Genomic DNA, 23,940 nt, shown 5'->3' with positions numbered 1-23,940 from the left:
CTAATACCTGCAGCTGAGTTTCATCAGTACGTCAAGGCACAATACAAAATAACATCCATATCACCACGACGTCTATCGTTTTCCCGCGCACCACTACTATGTGGAACCAAATCCACGGAACTATTTTCAAAACAATTCGACTTAGAGCCTTTCAAGAAAAGAGCGTTCCTATTTTTATAGGGTGTTGAGCCTTTTGGCAATGTGAGAGTCCATGGGCGACGTTATCACTTTACATTAGCTGAGTCTGCGGCCCGATTGCCTTCATATAAAAATTAGTACGGCTCCAAGTATAGACAGCCAACAGTAATTTTAATACAGCTGTAGGCAACTTCTCTTCTAGCATAAGATTGTCAGATAGAGTAACTTCTGTATACAACATTGACAACAATATCGGTTTTGACATACAAAAAATACTTACAGCTCATTCTTGACTCCGCTTCTTACTTATCACGGAAATATATCCCATCGAAGTATGCTAGTGATGGAAGAGAGTGACCTTGTAATAGAGATTAGTTGCCCTGGCGCCGTGTAACTGTTAACAAGGTCATTCTAACAGTTCTTATCATTAGATAACATTTACGTAAAGAATTTGTCAATCTTGTTAAGAATGTTATCTTACTGGTACCGATTTATGTATTTTGACGATCACAAAGTAAAATTATTAAAACCATATAAAGAAAATTGATTAATTTGAACCTGAATTAATGTAATGTTAATAATTATTAATGTATGAATGGCGCCAAATTTGGTGTGGCCACAGATTACAAAAAATCGGAGTTTGTCATTGACTAGAAATTGCGCGTATTGGAGCAAAATTTATAATGGAACCTCCTCGGTGAAACTATGGAAATTTTATATGATAACTTTATGCCAGTTTCAAGTAAAATCTAGGGAAACTAAACGCGAGAAAAAATAAAGAAACACACCAAAAAAACAAAGGGTTAAGCTAGTTAAAAACATCATATTTACATAAATATTTAATCTTAATATTATTATTGATTATGAAAGAATAATATTAAGATAATACATTATAATACAATAAAGGATAAGACAAAAGGTAGGAGATTTTAGTCGGAACATGTAGTATTTGTAAGGAATTCAGAAAGGAGGTGCGATCATAACCCAGTTTTTCCTATATTCAAATGTTACGATAAGAGATTACAATTTTATTTGTAATGTAGCCAACGTAGCAACAACGAAACCTTGTAAATAACCGGTTAACACTCGTCTTTACTTGTCCCTTATGTAAAATAGTTCAACATTTGTTATATAATTTAGCATGAAAAGTCACCGTTTTTCATTCGTTCATATAGTTATTCAATGTTCCGGCCCAAGTAAATAACATATTTGGATAACAATATATTCTTCACGTGTTAAACCATCTCAATTTATTTGAATATTGCAAAAAATATTATCAGTCATTAAAACTAGTCAATGTTAGTAAGTGAAGCTTTGACGACTTGGGTATATATATTCTATATATATATATTCCAGAGTCCCATATTATAATATATTACTATAATATAGTGAAATATATTCCAAAAGACTCGGTCCGCCATTTGTTTGACCTTTTGATTCATCATTGAATGGACAATCTTTTTTCGTTGCTTTTTGGCGCTTAAATAGTTGTCACGTGAATGACAGATGACTGGGCACGTGAAGTCTATGAATAACACCAAGGAAAAAGTATTCAATTAGATAAAGAATGATAAAAATTACTATATCCGTTAAAATCGATCAGCATAGTATAATGAAATAATTATGCATACTATAATTATTAAAAAAATAAATTGGTAGAGAAAAATAATACACAGGTAATCGGTGGACCGTGTTATAAGACTTATTAGCTCTTTACAAGCCTATCTTACCTGTAAGCCTATTACCCGTCGCTCGGTATTGCACTTTGATCTACGGCATAGATACCTATTTATCATAAAGAAACATACTGTAATACTTATTTTGATAGAAGTATTACCTATATTATTATTTAACGAGTTTATCTTTGCTACTCCTACTTTTCAATCTCAACTACCATCGTGTGCTTAGCCCATGTGCAACAATTGATTTTTTATGGGCTTCTTAAATTCTAGTGAAAGCACCTGCTTAGCTGCTTTCTCTCTCTATCACTCTAGGGATAAAGGAGAAAAGTAACCATCATACAGACAGACCTTTGGTATTATTAAATTCGTAAAAAAAATTTAAATACAAAGGATGTCCTTTGTTCAATAAGATCAAGTACAGGTAAAAATAAGTATGGTGAAAATAATTATGTAAGGGCAGTACGGGCATGGCTTAAGAATATCAGGTATACAAGATACATTCAATTCTTTAATGCATGTTAAATCGTACTAGCAACATAATTTCATTATTACTTCGACCGTTGTAAACTATAAAATCTATGTGTTTGAGGTCAGTGAAATATCATGACTGCTGTAAATGTATTGCACAGAAGTTTTATTGAAAATGTTAGTAGCGAAGCAATAGTCTGTAATTAACGTAAAATATTTAAATAACCTTAGTTAAAGAGTAAAAATAATAATCCAGTGGCATTACAAAACAGATTGCCATGGAGATGAGTAGCACGCTCGAAACTCATTAGCTTCCATTAGGCCAACAAAGCTTTTGGTAAAAAGCATTATGAGACTTATTTAGGGAAATAGTTTTAAGTAAAAATTTTCATATTTGTGTATTCATAGATGAATAATTGTAGTGTAAGGTAACTTTTTAAATGTACCTACTTAATACTCTGTCGAATTCATAGTAGAAATACAGACCCTGAATTTACTCTTCCGGTTGGACCTACTGGCATGGAATTTTATTTCTGCATTCATTATATTTTGAGTTACAAAATCATTTACAAGCAGACCATTTAAAATTGTTATTCCATATGCGCGTTTTGGCTTATCGCCAAAATTTCTACGCACTACGTGCAAGGTCGTCGTCGCTCAATACGGGTCAGTTTTAAAATAGGTCTTATATAATTTGCTCATCTTGATAGATATGGGTTATAGACATATTATCGTTTAATGCGGCATCCTTAACGTACAATTTAGTCTCAACATGTGAGGGAAAGAGTAGGAAAATCACGCACAAGCACAGAATAATTTAAGCGTCTAGCCATGACGTTTAATTTGTGTCAACATTAACAGGCAATTAGACAAAATATTTCAACATGACTTGTATTATTTAGGTCTTAGAAGATTAAGATGCATTAACAGTAGTGCATGTAGGAAGTCGAGAACAAATATGAGGATTATCCATCTAACCGCTGAGTGGGCTGATAGACTCAAAACTAACTGACAAAAGCACTTCTCTTTCCATCAAAGCCTAAACACAATTTGACAGAAAGAGACAAGTGCGTGCTTTATTCTTAAGTTAATTATTTTATTGCGTGAAGTTTTATATCGTCATAATAGCATTTCAGGCTAGGACGTCTTCGCAGGGATTGTAAATGTCACTAAAGTAGAACTTAAAGTACTTTACTAGAAACTGGCATAAAGTTATAATTATTACCATAAAATTTAAAAATATATATTTATTTATTATATGTATGTAATTTGTACAATAATGAATACAAATAAATTGTATTCGACAATAAGGATAATTTTGTTAAACATAATATACCATGGTACAATAAGAAAGCACTCGTCTCTTTCCATCACAGCGTAAACACAATTTGACAGAAAGAGACAAATGCGTGCTTTATTCTTAATTTTTTTATTTTATTTCGTCGGTTCTTGACTAAAATGATTCTATCAAAAAAAACATTACGTAAATGTGTAATATTATTCCAATAAATAAATAGTCATTATGAGTGCAGCAACTGGGTGATTATATTAAGATTCTAAGGGCCTGTTTCACAATGTATGGATAAAGTACCAAATAGCTATGCAACACACAAATTATTCGAAAGATAAAAGTTCCGAATAAGATACTTGGCATTTCATGACAAATAGCGCTATCTGACAGTCGTGAAACGCAAAAATAGTGTTTATAAATAAGTAATAAATAGCTTATTTGGAACTTATCCGGACATTGTGAAACAGGCCCTAAGACAAGATTATAAGACAGACAGCTAATTTACAATTGACCTTATTTGACAGATCGTTAAAACTCTTTTTACGCAATGGCGTTCTTGAGGGTTCATGACATCTCATTCGAAATTTCAATTGTCATTATTACATCAATTATTTTCATTATTTTACAGGTTTTGAATAAAATACGATCCAAATCGGGGTTTTATTTATAAAAAATTGCCATTTTTTAAATGAATAGTAGTCAAGATTCACAATGAAGTGTAAACTTGCTTTAAAATTCTCTCATCATGTTTATGCCCCTCCTTTTGACTCCAGAATGTCGACTCCTTGCCGTGTATCCGCCCTTGCCATCAGATGATAAAACCCAAATATCTTCGTTATTATTAAACTACTAACTAAAACTTGCATGGGATAAAAAAAAAAATAAAACTTTAAATATTTATTCAGTTATCTACAGAAACACTTATTTATATTCGGAATGGAGCAAAAAAATAAAATTCAATAAACAGATGTTATTCGTAACCTTAAATCATTATTACACTTTTAATTCACCACAGATAATATTCAATAAATTACATTTTGACGTTGATTTTCTTATGCTGTATATGGGTTTCCCTGAAAAAAAAAAGTAAAATTTAATAAATCAGTTGCTACGTTTTTAGCTCTGGGCCTCAGTATCTGTTTCATGATCTTTTGTTATTCTAATAGCAGCCTCCAAAAGCCTCCTTCTAAACACATCTTACATCTAAATCCAAATATTGATAAAAGTGTACCAATAACCAATCGACGGATGTAATAGCCATCTGTCGATACAAGCTATACATGGCAGGTGGGATCGGTGAATATGGATAGAAAATGACAGTTCAACTGTGTCAATATCACATCTTAAGATTTTAACTAACACCTGTTTTTAAAATAATTAAAAAGCTATTTGATATGTTTTAAACATGGACATGTATATTTTAATATTATGTGTACGGTTTTATTTACTTTATTTGGTTTATATTAATTATCAAATGAGTGTAAGAGCGAAGAAATTGCATTCAATCGGTTGACAAAAAATGAATTCGTAGGATTTGGTTATTGGGTTGCAGATAGGAGATCGATCGACTGCCACGGTCTGATCTCGGATTGCTTTCAATCTGAGATTGAGGATTAATGGTTGGATTTCAATTTTATTAGGTAAATTTTGCCGTCTTGTTGGTAGGGACATGATCTCATCTTAATAAATATATATCTATATATATATATATATATAAATCTCCTGTCACGATGTTTGTCTGCAATGAATGATGATGTCCTATACTAATTAACCGATTTTAATTAAATTAGCACACCGTGACCGTTAACAGGGGGCAAACTGGCAGAAGGCTCACCTGATGTTAAGTGATACCGCCGCCCATGGACACTCTCAATGCCGGAAGGCTCTTGCCCGCCTTTTAAGAATTGGTATGCTCTCTTCTTGAAGGACCCTAAGTCGAATTGGTTCGGAAATACTTCAGTCGGCAGCTGGTTCCACAAAGATGTGGTGCGCGGCAAATACTGCCTTGAAAACATAAAGGGCCTTCGTTCGTTCCAATATATTATCTACATTGTTTAACATAGCACGTGCCGAACTCACATGATGTTTAAATATAATACCCGATGCTGCCAGAATATTTACAAAGAACGCGTTTGGAATTGGCCTATTTGAACCAGGGTTTTAATTTAAAACAACTAACCCGCCCCGACTTTACATGAGTAACAGAGTATAAATATGTATTTATAGATAATTATAGAATTACTGGCTTTTCACTGGCTTTGCTAGGAAATAACATTTTGTTCGAGTTGCAAAGTCTGAATAATTCGACATACCGCGTATTTAAGACTAGCTGACCTGGCAGACGTCTTTTGCCATAAAAAATAGGGGTTGATCGTAGAGGGTTGAAAATTTAGGGTTGTATGTATTTTTTAATGTTATACAATAATGTAATACATTGATAAAAAATAAAAATTTTAAAAAATTATTTACCGGACTCCCCTTAACATTTAGGGGGATGAAAAATAGATGTTGTTCCATTCTCAGACCTACCCAATATGCACACAAAATTTCATGAGAATCGGTCAAGCCATTTCGGATGAGTTTAACCACAATCACCGCGACACGAGAATTTTATATATAAGATTTCAACTGGACTGATAATTTTTTTCTACTTGCTGAAGATTTAGAATTAACGAGGTTCCAGTTATAGATTCTACTGTATTGAATAAATTTGTAAAAAAATGTGTGTACTTATGTATATAATATATAAGGTAAAAATCTTTTCAAAAATTTTATTCAACGTTTGATGAAAAACTAACAATAGAAAAATCTAAAGTGTTGACTATAGCTAACTTCAGGGTGTCGGTTATTTGTGACGCTGTGCGCGCGCATCGTAACAGCTTAATCTCATCATTCTTCCCTAACGCGCAAAGTCTAACTTGAAAAATATCTAATTAAAAAAAAAAGCAAACTTTAAAACAAACTTTTCGTTTCTGTGCGTAACCGAAAAATTATCAAAAAAACTTTAGTATAAAGGAATACATTTTTTTTAATAAATTAATTTATGTTCAATACAAATTGTAATTTTTGTTTGAGTATTGAATCAATGCAATCAGGAAGCATTTTCAATGTCAGATACCGACTAAGTCCTTGTACAAACAATGTCAAGTTTTTCTTTAAATAAATAAAAAGTTTCTTTATTTGACCCAAAACAAATACCACATTAATCTCAAATCTTTATTTGTGTCCTTTATCCTGTTAGTAAAAATGTTGTAAGAGCAAAATAGGAGAAGTCCATTATCACTCTACATCTGGCCTTCAAACCTTTTCATCGCTGTCTACCCAACCAGCCAGACAGACTGGGTTTGAAATGAAATTGATATTTTGGCATTAAATAAGAATATATTTAATATCATTGCTAGATCTTGAAGGCACTGTATTTCACATACCATTAAACTGTCCCAAACTAACTATTAAAAAAAAAAAAAAAAAATCTCTCTCTCTATGACCTTCTTCCCCCTAAAGTCCCCCATCTTTTAAGTGTTAAATGTTTGTCTATAGTCTATATTGTAGATTTTTATTTAATACTAGCGACCCGCCCCGGCTTCGCACGGGTGCAATGCTGATACTAAATACACTACAGAAAATCTGTGAACGTTGTATATAAAAATGTGGGTTATCCATAAGAGATAGACATATACCATCACTTTAGGACTTTTCTGTAGACCTTTTCAATGTGTACAATACTTAGTACATTATTTTGATAAAACTCAGGGTTCAGCTTGCGTTTGCAATGTAAGCGGAAAAAATGTAATTATTTACGACATCACATTAGAAACCTCAAAAATAACAGTACTTCTCCACTATTTAATGGACGTTATTATACATATAAACCTTCCTCTTGAATCACTCTATCTATTAAAAACCGCATCAAAATCCGTTGCGTAGTTTCAAAGATTTAAGCATACAAAGGGACATAGGGACAGAGAAAGCGACTTTGTTTTATACTATGTAGTGATAGATATATAAACAGTAATAAAATTAATGTATAATATATATACATTATTAGTATACGACTACTGCATACTGTCTCCGATACTATCGACATATTTGTATGTTCGCAGAGTGAATTTACAGTAGCGATATTGTGTATATTATGTGTTAAATATTATATATTTTTAAATAATTCTTGACATTATCGTATTGGCATCTGTTATAATGTATGTATTTTTGTAATAAATAAATAAAATAAATATATATTTACAAATTATTAATTAATAGGGAATATTTTATTGTGTTATTGTGTATTACTCATATTTGTGTTGTCTGTGTGTTTAAAGTAACAATTGAATTTCAACTATTCTTTTTTAGGCGCATGATTATTATTTTCACCGATCAATCACCTTCGTACCTTCTCCATCTACACAACACTGACAAAGTACCTTGTACTTGGCACAAATAAAAGCCATAAAAAAATTGTTCTATCAGGATTTACTTTTTAGCAGTCTAGTAGCAACATTCCCTACGCTCTCTTGCCATATTTTATTATTATTTACAAAACTATTGAAAATACTAACACAAGGGGGCTGTTTAAGTATATAAGCATTATATTGATAATTACATCAAAAGCAAATATTTACTTTTTTACAGATATAACATTTTAAAAAATTCCGATGTTTCGCAAGATTTAAGCATGTGTGGTTACGGTGACCGAAGATAAAAGATGTTGAATGTCAAATGATATCACAGCTAGAAAATGTTACATTATCTGTATTTATTTCCCCGGAATTAAATATTTAAATTTATGTTTAATAATTATAAGATTATAATACATAACTTCAATCCAGTAAAAAAAATAATTACCATACATGTTTTCTTTCTCTAACATCAGTTGACTCTTTATTATGAGTAACCGTTGAGTTATTATTAATATATGGTATATTAAATTAAATTTACATAAAGCTGCCTATTGCCTCCAAATATAAACATGTCACATCTGTTCTCCAACTACTCTAGCAAAATCTTGTTAGCTTATACATGTGTTTCTAAAACTTGTACAAAATAATCTTACCCAAGTGCGTGCAATCCAAATTAGAGTATCATTGCTAAGTCTAGGCCCAATCAATGGATTCATCTGTGCCATGTACGCACACAGCCAGCTGAAATTATATAAATGTTGTATTAGTATATTTAATTAGCACTTTTCTTGATCTAAGTTGTTCTGTCCTTTATTTATTTATATAACTAACACAAAATTAGTGTTAGTAGGTGTTCACAAACAGAGGTGAAGAAGAGAGAAGAGATTATTATTTAATCTGTTTCTTTTCCTCTCAGGGTTTATTAAATCCTTAATCAATTGTCTTTAAAATTCAATTTCAGGTACTGTTTCTATTCATATTACTAGGACGACATTATTTCAGGGTCTTTGTTATCTAATTGTAGTAGCACCTAAGCAACTTCATTTTCTAACGATTTCATTCTTTAATACAACATCTGTCTTTACCCATTATATCTAAATTATTATTTTACATGGACAACATTTTTCAGTATATCCACTTAGGTAATGGAAAATTTACTTAATGGTATGACTATGTTTTAAATTATTTTTGAATTGTTTGATTTGTAATTAAATAATATGAATTAGAAAGGTAAGTCCTGATTCTGGATTAGATATGATAATATGAGCTATCAGATACAAGCAGGATTAAATACATAATACACATAGTTTCTGATTAGTTAATGTTGCCTAGAGGTTTGGGACAATAAACTTAAAGTCTGCTTTTGAATACAAAATTAATATAAATATAATAAATAAGTATTATTACCAGAAAATACAATAAAATAGGCCATATTAGAATAAGGAAGTCTGGGGTAAAAGTCTTAGAAATTTTAATACTTACAATAACCAGCACGTAGCTGCTGTTAACATCAACACCACCTGGATAATCCTGAAATATTTAAGAACTAATGTTAGGGATGGTTCGCCTATTATTTTATTGGAATAACCAGAAATTTAAGGCTAACAACTTACCCTCTGTTAGGACCTTTGGGGGCAAAGAATGGGCACACGATACCCACCACACCCCATAATACTGTGAAAACGGTGATGGGAAGAAATGACGCACCCATTTCGGGATGATTTCAATCAGAATATATAAAACTTCCTCAATAACACAAATATCAGCTGCCCAAAGATGGTGGTCGTTTATCAATGTTGGCGGCGCTGTACGACGACAGTCATATGACAATTAAATCGGATACATTTAGAAGAAATCACGTTTATAGAGTCTATGCTTCTTTGAATGTTTTTTTTTAATATTTTACTGAATAAAAGCCAATATCAATCACGTCAAGTATTACGGTTTATGTTCCATCTTTATGGTTTTCAATTGACAGCTATAAATATGTAATTTTAAATAAAAAAATGTGGATGTTACAAAATTTTTAAGAGCTTTTATTGATTTAAAAAAACAAAATAAAGATAGTTATAGCTTTTTAATTTTTTGAAGTTTCTGGATAAAATGCGCCCACGGAAAGAAAAGCCTGACAATCGCAAACGCAAAATAAACACGGATAAATTGCTACGAAAATCAAGAAACCGCTTATACTACCTAGGAAATGTTAATCGCAAAGAAGGATCCGATATAGAAGAAACATTTAACAATATTATTCGAGATCATGTAAGAGTAACTACTAATTAATAATTATTTTTATTTTTACCTACAATTTTCGGGGACAATAATTGAGATAACGTCATAACCAGAGTATATATCGCGCTAAAAAAGTTATTCCGACCTCTTATAATATAATTCACAAGTTCATTGCCTTCAGACTGACCATTCAGTGGTCAATTTGATCAAGAAATCCCCTTTAGGTAGGAGGAAAAGCAGCGCATTCCTTCCTTCACATTTACTTGTACGTTCCACGCATCTAATGACTCTTTAACTTATATGATGATACTCACGTACAATATATTTTAGAAGTCTCAAGCGAAGGTCGTGAAACATTGGAAATTATCTCCAAAAGATTCCTGCGAAGTATACAAAGACAGGCGTAAGAGGAAAATTGAAGATGATACCGAGAGTAAGGAGAATAATGGAAATACAGAAGATAACGTAAACAAGACGAAACCGATAAAAAAGCGCGTAAAGAGGCGACCATTAAAAAGAGACAGCCGTGGGTACGTCATTAAAAAAATATCACCATACTTACTTTTTATATTAATTACGCAAACAACATCAATACGATTTTTTTTTATAGAACAGGAAACAGTTATGTTAAATGTTACATCTATGGACACACACTGATAGAAGGCTTGCAAGTGCGTCATCGGTCTTTTTAAGAATTGGTACGCTATGTGTGATGGCCATTAACCCAAAAACATCAATTGTTGAGAGCTATAAAAATAAGTACAATATAGTGTAACTATCTATAACTAATATTGATTTTCAGGCGATTTCTACCAGAGACATCAAGTACTAATTGTTCGTGTTCGAAATGCGCGGAGTCTATTTATTCTGATGACCAGTGATTTTATTTTCTGAACGATTTATTGTTTGAAGATGATTTTTTTGACATATAAATGTGTGTGTAATTAAAATGCTATAACATGCTAGTCCTTTATATTCTAGTGAAAAAACCGGGATTGAAAAAGTAAAAAATAAATAAAATTATGCAAATTGTCATTGCTTTTTTTGGGATTCGTATCAGCTTTTATTAAAATATAGATAATAAATCTAGCATAAATTTCTTTCCTTCTCTGTAGATTTTTTAGCGTATATTTTATTAAACTTAACTCATATTATAAATCGTACTGCATGTCTCAAAGCGCGTTCAGTAAAAACAAGAATACTTTTGTAAGTATTCGTTGCAGATATTAGGTACTATGTGCTTGTTTCAAAAAATTTAGACCCAGCTTTCAGACTCGCGAGGCCAGCCTCGTTCCAGAACACAATATATTATACGGCTATTGGCGAGTCAAGGCGGCAAGCCATTTACACCCTCGTAGTATTTAGTTACTCACGACATCGACAAGATGGGGATAATCGGAATAACTGCGTTAGTTACTTTATCTGCCTACCAACATTATAGTGCCTTGCTTTTATATTACAAATACTTATTAAAAAATCATGCCGGTATATGATTAACTTATTAACATGCATTACCATGATATTAAAAACCCAAAAACTGAAAAAGCGGAGAGAAGGCTAGTCGACATGAGAGGCCGTCTACACTCTCGCGCTCGTGTCGCCTCGTCGAGAGTGTGGATGGGCAATAAAAATAATAATAAAATCGATAAGTAGCATAGTACGGTAAAACAACAAAGAAGATTGTATAGGCAAAGAAGAAAAAGTCAACTGACTAACTTGTCATTCACAATATGTTTATAAATTTTTTTAACAAATTTTAAAGTGTTTTAATTCAATTAAAAATTCTAAGAAATGTAGAACTAATATCCGATGTCCGGGCCGCTGGGTGTAGGGAACTATGCTTCGTTTATCATTTGGTTGGGTGTTTTATGCATTTATGTGGCACTACTAACAATAACAATACTTGGAGTGGTCTTTATTTTGTAAGTTACAGATTATTAGTAAGATATTTATTTTGTGAAGTAGCTGTTATATTATATTAGTTATTATTAAAGTATTTAGTCGATTTTTACCGTAACGTAAATAATCGTTGTTATCAATACTTAAAAAACAATGAATAGGAGAACTCGACACACCCTAGTAAGTACTGTAAAATTAAAATTAGAGAGTTATGGATGGTGGAATGGATTACTTTTATTTCCACAGTCACGTTGTGCAGTTGTTAGATATTAGTATAATCAGTATAGGATGGTTAATTTCTTAAATGGTTCTATAAAACGTATGCTGCATATTTTCTAAAGAAACAATCTACTTTTAGTTAAGCTTAGGGTTGTAGAATCGGAAATTCGCAAATTCGGCCCCACATGGAGTACTGTTCCCACCTTTGGGCGGGTGCTCCCCAGTACCAGCTTCTTCCACTTGACCGTATTCAACGAAGAGCGGTTCGAATCGTTGACGACCAAAATCTCTCCAAGCGGCTTGATCCTTTGGCGTTGCGTAGAGATGTGGGGTCTCTCTGCATCTTCTACCGCATTTACCATGGAGAGTGTTCAGAGGAGTTGTTCGGATTAATACCTGCAGCTGAGTTTCATCATCGGACGTCGAGGCAGAATACGAAATTCCACCCGTATCACCTCGACGTCCGCCGTTCCACAACTGCGCGTTTTTCCAGGCAGTTTTTGCCGCGCACCACCACTCTGTGGAACCAGCTGCCAACTGAAGTATTTCCGAACCAATTCGACTTAGGGTCCTTCAAGAAAAGAGCGTACCAATTCTTAAAAGGCCGGCAACGCACTCGCGAGCCCTCTGGCATTGAGGGTGTCCATGGGCGGCGGTATCACTTAACATCAGGTGAGCCTCCTGCCCGTTTGCCCCCTGTTCTATAAAAAAAAAAAAAAAAAAAAAAAAATCGGACTTAGCGCTTAAACTCCTACTCTCTACTACATTGTACTACTCCTCTCGACTACATTGTACACGTGAATGTTAGTGCGGTCGTGAGCGGTTATAATCTTTATTAGATTCTTGTTTAAAAGACTATTAAACTGTGCTGTCAGTTACTTACCTGTCTATTGTCACAAACTGCATGTGACAATGGGCAGCTAAGAAATGTCAACTTAAGTTTACATTTACATGTCTACTGTCATTTGTCAAATTTAAATTTGTATTAATAACGAATTTTCGTTTGTTTGTGTAAACTGATTTGTATATTGTTACTTCTTTTCAATTACATCACATATAAATTAACCAGCCGAATTCTTAATTTGTGAAGTGTTTTTAAATAATGATAGAGTAGTATTAATGCAAAAAATAGAAATGGATCAGGATGACACCCAGAGTAACAAACCTGTTGATGCAGCGGCCTCGGCCAAGTGAGTAAAAATTGTAATTTAGATATATATAAAGAGCACATCAATAACACTTATTTTAATTGGCTTCAGAATTTAATTTTCATATTTTACAAACATTTAATTTGTAAAATCTGAATAGGAAAAAGGGTGAAAAATTTAATAAATGTTTAGAATCTAAATTAAAATTGAAATTTACCAGCACTGTAATTACTAAAACCTAGCTTGGATTCAGTGTTAGTTTTTAATCAGTTGCATACAATAGTCAAATTATTATGATTAAATATTAAAGTACACCAGATTACATTGCATCAGGAGATTATAACAAATATATCTTGTTTGTTTTAGCCCTGTAGATATCTGTTGTTTACTGAGTTGAGCTCTATGTATACACCATATTACCTATTTGTCGTAAATTACAGAAGGAAGCGCAGGTCATCAATACTTAAAATTCAAAGACCACCTCGAACTCCATTATCTGAGCTTGAATTCAAGGTTGCTACACCCACTGAAACAACAAAGAGCCGTCGCGTCAGTTTCTCAAAAAAGACTGGTGTAGCGTAAGTTTAATATTACTTACAGTACTTCTTGTTTTTCATTTTTATTATTTAATTTCAGTTAAAGTCACCAACTAGTAAATAATATATAACACTATTCCCTATCGTGATTATTTATAGATATTATCGTGAAGGTGAAATGAATTTATTACATTGTAATCTATTTCACATTATACTGTTTGATATTTTTGATATTTGATATTGTTTGATAATCTATAAAATTCAAATGTCTGCATAAAGTATTAAGTAACTTAATTATGCATTGGGGTGCTTTGGTTAGATTGTTATTTGTATTTCTTAATTGTGTAAACATTCTAAGGTTTTCCTGCTATCCTTCCTTTGAGTGTATATTTCTTAAGGTGTGAACCAAAGGCTGAATATCTTAACATGTTTACTGACTCATACAACTCTTGCATAAGAATGACTATTTATATTTTCTTAAATTTATTTCAGGGAATTTGTTACGACAAACGAAGGTACTACAACTTGGAAAAAATTCTACGAAGAGCACAACAAGTCGCTGGAAACCTCTGGAAATGATGCTCCAAATTGTCAAAGACCTCAATCTATTGGTCAATTAAGTAGACATATTTTTGACCAACAGTTTGAAGAAGTTGAAGCTATAGATTTTGGCGGAACATTCCTCCCAACACAAACACTTGCACAACAATTACATAACTCCCTAAATATTAATATCACTCAGCAGCTGGCTGCATTAGAATGTACTGGGGAGAAACTTGCAATTCCCCAACAAAACTTTGAACTGAGTGAAGTAACTGACCAGAGAAGCAAACTTTTTAATGATGAACTCACCGTTCCAGCTATGGCAGAAATGTCAAACCAAATGAATGTTGACTTTTCTGCTATGCATAGTAAATGTGATGATCTAGATGAAATTCAAAAAGATTTGAATAGAGTGCATCAAAATGTTGTTGGACCTTCTAATTTTGGAAATGTCTCTGAATATATAGAAGTTGACCTCAACATGACCAGTGTTGGTTTAAGAAATGATGATGATATGTCTATAACTGAGACAGTTCATAGCCCGAAAGTACAAGAAGTAGTGAAGTCTGCATCAAAGAAATCAATTACAAAGTTCAGTTTAGAAGATAAAGAGAATATAGCTATTAATCCATATGCACCAATTTGTGAAAGTGAAAATTTTGCAATAGAGGAAAAAAATGAAGTGTTAGTTTTTGATGGCAAAAAATTAACTGTGCAGATGGAGAAAAAAAGTATTTCTGCACCTATATCTGTAGAACCACGACCAAGAAAGACAATAATACTTAACACAGATGATGATTTGCCTAATTTCATATCAGATCCAAAACCGTCTTTAAAATTACAAGAAGTTGATCAAGAAAACCTAGAAGATGTGCCTAGACATACGAGAATATTGTTTGAAGATAAATCCATGATACAAGCTTTGCCTGGTAAAGTTATTGAAGAAAGGAGACAAACGGTTATCTATAATAATGACTGTAATATGTCTACAACTGAAGCTATACCTGTAAACATTATTGATCAGAATGAAGCACAATTTAATGCAGAAAGAGGAAGGACAATTATTTACAATGATGACTGTAATATGTCTACAACTCAAGCTATATCTACAAAAATAATAAATCAAGACCAAAACGTAGTGCAGAATAATGCTGAAAGAAGAAGAACTATTGTCTATGGTAATGACTGTGATATATCTATGACACAAGCCCTGTCAAGTAATGTAATTATTGATGCCTACACTGCACAGGCAAAAGAAAAGAGACAAACAATTGTCTTTGAAAATGATGGAGATCTATCATTAACACAAGCTGTTCCAACTATTGAAGTGATACATAACAAAGAAAATACTTCAGAGGCTAATGTAGAAAAGAGAAGAACTATTATTTTTGAAAATGATGGGGATTTGCCGTTAACTAAGAATATTCCAACTATAGAAGTTATGCATAACAAAGAAAATCCTAAGGTAGAAAAGAGACGAACTATTATTTTTGAAAATGATGGAGATTTATCTATCACACAAGCAATTCGAACAGATATCCTAAATACCATAGAACCAGTAGAAACTAAACCAGAAAGAAGGCAAACTGTAGTCTTTGATAATGATGGCGATATATCTATAACACAGGCTCTTCCTACAAATATAGTAAATACCTTAAACAGAAAAAGTTTAGCAAAGCCTGATGAAAAAAGAAATACTATTGTGTATAAAAATGATGACATATCTACTGCGCAAGCTGTGTCTACCCAGTTATTAATAACTGATAATAAACATGAATCTACAAATAAAAGAAGAACTATTGTCTATGAAGATGATGGTGATATATCAATGACGCAAGCTGTTCCAGCTAAAATATATCAAGGTCACAATATTATAATAAAACCTGTTCCTAGTGAAATTCCTTTATCACAAACAGATATTAATACTCAAAATAAAATGCTGAATTATGACGATATGGATATTTCAGTTACTCAAACACTACCACAAAACATCCTGTCAAAGAGAAGAATTAATTGCAATGAAGATGACTTATCTATGGCACAAGTCATACCGTCAGATATACTAAATAAAAATAAGACTGTTTTGTATGACAATGATATAGATATATCTATAACTCAAACAATTCCACAGAGTGTCTTTATAGCCCAGATAGAAAAACAGATACCTCTTTCTACTAATGAGGTCACAAAAGATCAAACACAATCTGCACAGATACTTCCCAGAATTGAAAGTGCACTTTTACGGGAATGTCAATCTACAATTCAAAATGTCAAGAATTTGCAAGCAGAAGCTAAAATTGACATTTGTGTTACCCAATCAGAGAATAACATCACTGGATCTAAAATGGTAGAATTAAATAGCAAGGTTTTGCCAGAAAATTTGGTAGAGAATATGGACACATTCGAGAATATTCCATCTCAACCTACGGACTGCAATATGTCATTAGATGATGTTAAAATAGAAGATAAACAATTTCAAAGTAATAATCCTATTAATGAGACAGATAAAGTTGATTACGGCAGTCTTTCACCTAATAAACCTATACCTGGTAATATTCTGACTCTAGAACAGAATTTGGAAAATAAGCAGAGAAAATCACAACATTATCACGAGTCTCTAAGTGGCAATCAAGCTTTCGTTTATCAATCTATAACAGATGTAAAAATTTCTGATCGAGAAGGGAATGAAAGTTCAAAAATAGTTACAGAAAAGCCATCGAGAGAGTCTATCAAAGAAAACTTATTTATATCTGAGAATAACTTACATCAAACGGAAGTATGTGAACCTTTAGATATTACCGAGTCCATTGATAGACATAAACAAGTTGAAGAAATAATATCAGATTTTGAAAAGCCAAAGGTTTGTATTACTGGATCAGTTTCATCTGAAATTTCAACAAAAACTAAGAAATCAATATTAAACGAATTACTGGATATGTCGACAGGATCAGAAGAGTGTTTTGATGACAAAAATATCAAGGCCGTTACAGAAAGTAGAAGTGACGACATGAAAGTCGGTAAAGATGTACAAGAAGACATAAATATTGCTGAAATAAGATCAAGTGATGTATTCAGAATAACAAGAGGTAGTTTTGATGAACCGGAATTGGAAAAATATAAAACAAAGACAGAAATTGTAGAGACGCCTGCGATTGAGTTTGAAGATAGTAACGTAGATGATTTAAAGAACAAATTGCAAACTTTAAAAACTATATCCAAAAATAGACATTACGAACAAGTCGTTAGTGAAGACATAAAAGAACCAGAGTTAAATAAAACAAATACAAGGAAATCTTTTAAGAATGCGGACGATACACGGGAGTTATTACAAATGCTCTCCGAGTTCACTGATCGGCCATCTCTGCCACCAACTATTGAAGAAGATATGTATTTAAATGAAGAGGAAAAGTATGGAGAGACACAAACTGAGCCACGAAGAATAAGTTTTGCTGCCAGCAGACGATCTATTGTTCTCAGCAAAGAGGAACATCTTAATAACATTTCAATGGCTCAGGCTGCACTGCAGGAATCGCGTTACCTAGACGAAACTTTTGATGAAGCGACTGATATGTCAAACGAAACAATAGATATTGAGTACAGAGACCCGAAATCTTTAAGAATAAGTAGTGATGTGGTTAAAGAGCTTAAATATGATGACACAGAGGATGATGTAGTGATTTCGCCGTTGAAGAAAACTGCGTTCGGCGAAACAACTTATATGAATGAAAGTAAAGAAAAATCTAAAGTTATACCAACTTACGATGTTACAGATGGTATTAAAGAGCTAATGAATGATTTGGTTAAGCCAATGGCTGATATTCTACCCTTCGAGGCTGGCAATTTAGATAGATCAACGAAAAAATCACCATCAACAATCAGTACACAAATACAAGCTAATCTTATAACTTCGAGTCAAATAGATATAGATGTTGAACTACAATCGACTCCAGCTTCAGTTGCGGACATGGGTTCATCATTGCTTAACAAAGTTGCTTCTCTGGGTAGTAAAGCGATAGCCAGCGTCTTTCCAGGACCAAAGTTAGATGATCAGAAACCGGAAAGAACTAAATCCCCAAGAAATCGACCAAGTGTGCCAGGACATGTCCTTGTATTCGATCCGAGAAATCCATTAAACAATGTTCTACTATCTACTAGGGATTACGAAAATGTTCACTCGTACAATCCTATACGATCATCTGAAACGCTTCATTCTGAACGAGAACATTCCGTACAATTCACTGACTCTAACGAAGATAATGGTAGAGTTGAAACTCAATACAACGTTAACGTGTCAATCGCATCAGGCGACGCTGGCTCGCAAATTAATAGAAGCAATACGTCCATAAAGAGTAAACCACTGTCTATAGATAGATCAGTAGAAATGAAACTAAATATAAGAGATAATGAAATTAATACGGAAATAGCTATGAAACCGAATTCAGAACTTTTAGATGCACATTCATCGCTCACACTGGTGGATGACGCGTTAGCTCGCAGCACTTTTGATGTCGACTTAGATACGCGCACACAATCTGATGTTAATTCGCCGGTACGGGTTATATATGAAATGGATGAGAACGGATGTCTGTCGGAGAAGCTGGATTCGGATCCGACGTCAAACGAAGAAGATGTAGAAGTCAATCATCCCAAGAAGCGTAGCCTCAGTCCCTGTGTGCCAAAAACAGATTTGACCCCAAAGCCGCAAAGTAAAATACAGAAAATGTCAAACAGTCCGCTGCAAAGGACGAGAAGTAGTCCAAAGAAGCCGATAACTGTTCAGGAGATAATGACAGAGTTCAATATTACTAAGAGTGAACAAAATGCGATCGTGAAACAAGTGAACAAGGCTGTAGATTTTGAAATGAGAAGCGTGACGTCATACGAGAGTACGCAAAGCGCGAAGTCAGAGCGGGAATTTAGCAGTGACTCTTCGAGGGTAGATTTCAGAAGTATTAGTGAACAAAGCTCGAAGAATATGTTCGATAATTGCGAATCCAGTACCAACGTCGTCGCAAAGATTGACATGCTGCCGTTTATGGGGTAAGTTTTCCAATTAAATAGGTACTTATAGCAAGATTTTTTCATTATTACATAAATTTTACGAACTAATAAATTTTAAGACCCTTCGAGAAGAGGGTGTACTGATAACTAAAAGGCCAACATCGCTTTTGCCAGCCTTCTATATAGTCCTACTTTACTTAATTAAAACACACTTGAGATGTAGAAGGCATATTGACTTCACTCTTGGTCATAATAGCTTTCTACAGTGCCTTCTGTGTTTTTTTGCCTTTCCAATGATTGTTCGTTGTTCTTTCAACTCTGAACTGATACTTCGTAGTTCTTCCGCCTTTGCAATGATGAGGCTTCGTTATTTCGCCTACACAATGATGAACTGAACAGATGCTTTGTTATTCTACCGCCTCTGAACGGATACTTCGTTGTTCTTTCAACTCTGAACTGATACTTCGTAGTTCCTCCGCCACTAAACATATGTTTCGTTGCTCTTTCGCCTCCAATGTTCCTTGATGTTCTTTCGATTAACATACTCACGCCCTGTGTTATTTTTAGAAGTCGTGACTGCGAGTGGGAATTGACTTCTGGTGACACGTGGTCCTTCCTGTTGCTTCGATCGCGTGTCAGAGTGACTGTCAAACGAGAACATAGTTATTTCAACGCGTCAAGAACGAGTGTCAGAGCCGATACACCGGTTATCGCTGTAAATGTCGATATGGTTCATAATGGTATGTATATTGGAGTATTTAAAGGTATCGATGCGGTTTTTAAGATTTATAGTAAGGATTATTGAGGGCTTTTTTTTGTTTGACCAAAATTTCTGGTATGTTTTATTGTATTCTTTATAACATTTATGTTTTCCTACATTTAACGTAGATTCACTGAAATTTATAGCGATCTAAAATATATATTTAATAAGTTATAAATAATATTGGTTATGAAAAATAAAATATGTTTAATATGGAACATAAGATATAGGTATCATTTATTCCACGTCATTAAATTTGTATCGCTAGACATCCCTGCTCATCATAGAAGACAGAGGGTGTAGCATGAAAGAAAAAACCGGCGTAAAGAACTCAGTACTCTTTTAAAATAGCAAATCATCAAACGACACTTATTTTAAAACAAATATAGCAAATTAATATAAGCAGCCTGTCTAGCACTAGTCTTAGGCACTTTTATCAACTAGATAATCCTAAACTTTATATTAAGCCTTTTTACACAGCTTTTCTTAAATTTATTAAAAGGCAGAGATAAAAGAGCCTCTGGGATTTTATTAAAGAAGTACATCCCTTTTCCCAAAAAATAATTACTAACTTTAGATAGTCTAGTACGGGGAAATTGCAGCCTGCGTTTGTTCCGTATTAACATTGCGCATGAATAGAATAGTATGCAATAGAGCATACTATTCTATACTGTGATTTTTAATTCCGTAGAATTCTGACAGCTCTCATTTTCTGACATGTCAGAGATGGCAAACCCTATTTGGTCAGGCACAATTTTCATCACTATTTTTGTAAACGTAATATTTTCATAAATATAGAAGGGAATTTTTAAATTAACAATGAACTAATTACAATGAATTTTCAGATGAGAAAGACCCACTCATCGCCCTCTGCCTACGTCTAGCGACGCAATCGATGCGTTACGAATGTTCTCGCAAGTGTCAGACGGCTGGTGAAGTGCCGACGATGCTAAGGCGTTGTGTGGCTGTGTCTAAAACTGCTGTTCAGTGGCTGAAAGCCATGCGAGATGCTATGCTAAGACTGGCCTTCCAGGTGGACAGGGACGGGTGTCTTACTTTAAAGGTGAGTTATGTACATGTAGAAATTAGCCGTTCAATTAACTACCTAGCCGGTTAACTAACGGCCTGAAAGATGTTCAGCCAGTTGATCAAACAAATTCAAAATTTATTTATTCATGTGGGTAACAATGTACACTTATGAACGTCAAAAAAAAAGAAATATTAATTTTACATTTACTGCCAGTTCTCAAATCAAGGGCGTAGAACGGAAGAGAAGAACTGGCAATAAACTCTCCGCCACTCTTTTTAATCGCCAAGTTTTATTTACACAATGTTTGTAAGGAGCTGCAACCACTACACCATGTTCTATATGACATATTGAGTAATAAAGAATAAAAAAATAAATTAAAAACAGCTAGGCAAATTAATTCGATCGATGACGCTTCATTACTTGCCTAGACTGTTAATTTAAACATAAAGAAACTATTCAAATTGTCAATATGGCGTCGGCAAACCACAACTTTGATGGTGTTTTCCAAAGTTTGAAAAACAAGAAGTAATTTGAAAGAGTGTAGTGAAAATAATAAAGTGAATTTGATTAAGCAATTTAATTTTTATACCTAGTCATATGTTTCATCTTTTTTTATTTCTGTCAAATAATGATCTATCGTACGACTTGCCGAAGCATTAGCCAACCAGTTTATTTAATGTTGTAACAAACGCTACCGCTGAATATCTTTCAGGCCGTTAGTTAAACGGCTAGGCAGTTAATTGAACGGGTGATTAAGCTAGGTGGTATGGAAATCGATAACTATGTTCAAGTTGTATATTCTAGTAATTTTATATTTAGATCACGTGTTTCCTAACAGTACAATTAAACCGTGTGAATAAATAAATATTATTTTGGTGTTTTGAAATTAATTTCAGTATTTACTTATAATTTATTTATTTAAATAAAATCTTTTTGATAAATTTAATTATTTATCGTTAATCACTACTGCATTTTAGTTTTTTTTCCGTACGCCAAAGTATAACTTCTAACGCGTGTACATGTACACACACTATTTTTTTTAAGAAAATATATTAAATTATTCATCACTAACTTTTCATCAAAACAATATATATGAGTGATATATCACAAATTTCGATTCTATCGTTTCAAGAACGACGCATTATTCAATTGAACTTGACTTGAGTTTTTCATTAAATCAATATAGTCTCCCTAAATGTTTTAAAATGCATATGATCGCCTTATCGTCTGACTGTTGACATCAGAGATTGACGTCTGACAGATTGTTATAATTTGACAGGTGGCAAACATACGCCTCCGTTCCGTGTGGGAAGTGTCAATGCGTATAGAACTTACAGTGGAAGACGCACACGAGACTGCATGGCCATGCGCCAATTCCATTGGGATTTCGACCATCGTCGCCGATGTGGATGTGGCCGTTGATTCCCTGAATGGTTTAATTAAGAATGTGCCCCATGATTGGGGACATGTTCCGAGGACCATTTGGTAAGATATCATTTTTATAAATCATCAAATCTATTTATTTTTATTTTGTAAATTATGATTTTTAAGAATTTCTATATAAAGTCCAATTTTATGACCGATTTTGTAAAAAAACACGTTATTAACTTAATTAATTGATATCGGTAATTTATTGAAATCCTATATTTTTTGTGTTGTTTATAAAAAATAACCTCAGCTATGTATAACAATGACGGCTCTGTTTTAGATATTTAAGAACAATTTTTCTATTTCAGGAAGCTCTTTAAGTACCTCAAAAATAAGCCGCGAGATGATGAATTCTACGGGTTTAATATATTAAATATGGTGAAATAGTTTTATTTCCACTATTTTTAAGCTGTGAACGAAGACTGAAGTGACGAAGACATTAGTGGAAGATTCAATTAACATGACAATAGCATAAACAGTATACATCTATGAATCTCAATTTATTCAGTGTGACAGTTGACAGTTGACAGCTTTGACAACTGGCAGGGCCAGACTATAAATTCCTAAAAACAATTGACAGTTATTGGCAATAGACAAAAATTGTATTTAGACAGTTTGGGTTTTAGTTAAATAAAAATTGACGTGCGTATGTTTAATTTTTGTCATTTTTGACGTATGCAAAACACTAAGTTAAGTTTTGTTTCGGAATCTTTAGAGTTTAAACTCGGCGAGAACTAGGACCAGTATGTCAAGATGTTTTGACATATGGAAGCGATACTTGGCGCCAAGTCACGACTCTAAATCCTTTATAATTTTAAATTTGAAACCTAAAAATCAAAATGTTTCAGTATAAATTACAAAAACTCTGAAAAAAAATCCCCAATGTTCAAGAGTTGAAACTTAAAATGTTGAATGAAAGATCGAATTCTTAACTGTAAAATTCTTTTCCGAAGCGCCATTGCAAATGAAATATTAAATATAATTTATCTCAATGGTTTTTAAACTTAATATTTTGATAAAAATTTAAAATAGGCATTTTAGAAAGATTAAAGTTATTGCATTGTACAATTTTAGTTTTAAGGTTTTTCAATACTGTATTACTTTTACTACTACAATTTTATTAAAGTATTGTTTGAATTATTGTGTTTTATTTACCTTTTTATTGTTT

The 23,940-nt window shown here is 33.0% G+C and overlaps 3 protein-coding genes across 4 annotated transcripts; 2 read left to right on the top strand and 1 right to left on the bottom strand.

Moving 5' to 3' along the window:
- Window positions 1-4,463: 4,463 nt before the first annotated feature.
- On the bottom strand, window positions 4,464-9,794 carry LOC111001820 (V-type proton ATPase subunit e 2). The gene is made up of 4 exons (XM_022271852.2): window positions 9,590-9,794; window positions 9,459-9,506; window positions 8,630-8,717; window positions 4,464-4,652 (listed from the first exon to the last, which is right to left on the bottom strand). Exons 1-4 carry the CDS (start codon window positions 9,685-9,687, stop codon window positions 4,632-4,634), a joined length of 255 nt encoding a protein of 84 aa, XP_022127544.2. The 5' UTR covers window positions 9,688-9,794; the 3' UTR covers window positions 4,464-4,631.
- Window positions 9,795-9,957: 163 nt separating this feature from the next.
- On the top strand, window positions 9,958-11,210 carry LOC111001817. Its single transcript, XM_022271846.2, has 3 exons — window positions 9,958-10,238; window positions 10,539-10,738; window positions 11,011-11,210. Exons 1-3 carry the CDS (start codon window positions 10,080-10,082, stop codon window positions 11,087-11,089), a joined length of 438 nt encoding a protein of 145 aa, XP_022127538.1. The 5' UTR covers window positions 9,958-10,079; the 3' UTR covers window positions 11,090-11,210.
- A 542-nt stretch (window positions 11,211-11,752) lies between these two features.
- Window positions 11,753-23,892, top strand: LOC111001818. 2 transcript variants are annotated; one of them, XM_022271847.2, is made up of 7 exons: window positions 11,753-12,130; window positions 13,915-14,052; window positions 14,503-19,593; window positions 20,122-20,294; window positions 21,160-21,377; window positions 22,624-22,829; window positions 23,081-23,892. In XM_022271847.2, the coding sequence occupies exons 1-7, from the start codon at window positions 12,018-12,020 to the stop codon at window positions 23,157-23,159; spliced, it is 6,018 nt and encodes a 2,005-aa protein (XP_022127539.2). In that variant the 5' UTR covers window positions 11,753-12,017; the 3' UTR covers window positions 23,160-23,892. The 2 variants fall into 2 exon arrangements, with proteins under 2 accessions (XP_022127539.2, XP_022127540.2); XM_022271848.2 differs by lacking the exon at window positions 11,753-12,130 and adding an exon at window positions 13,334-13,516.
- Window positions 23,893-23,940: the final 48 nt, after the last annotated feature.

This window comes from Pieris rapae, chromosome 24, assembly GCF_905147795.1.
Source record: "Pieris rapae chromosome 24, ilPieRapa1.1, whole genome shotgun sequence".
NCBI lineage: Eukaryota > Metazoa > Arthropoda > Insecta > Lepidoptera > Pieridae > Pieris > Pieris rapae.
Note: the sequence above shows the minus strand (reverse complement) of the source record. Positions and strands in the feature narration are given on the sequence as shown.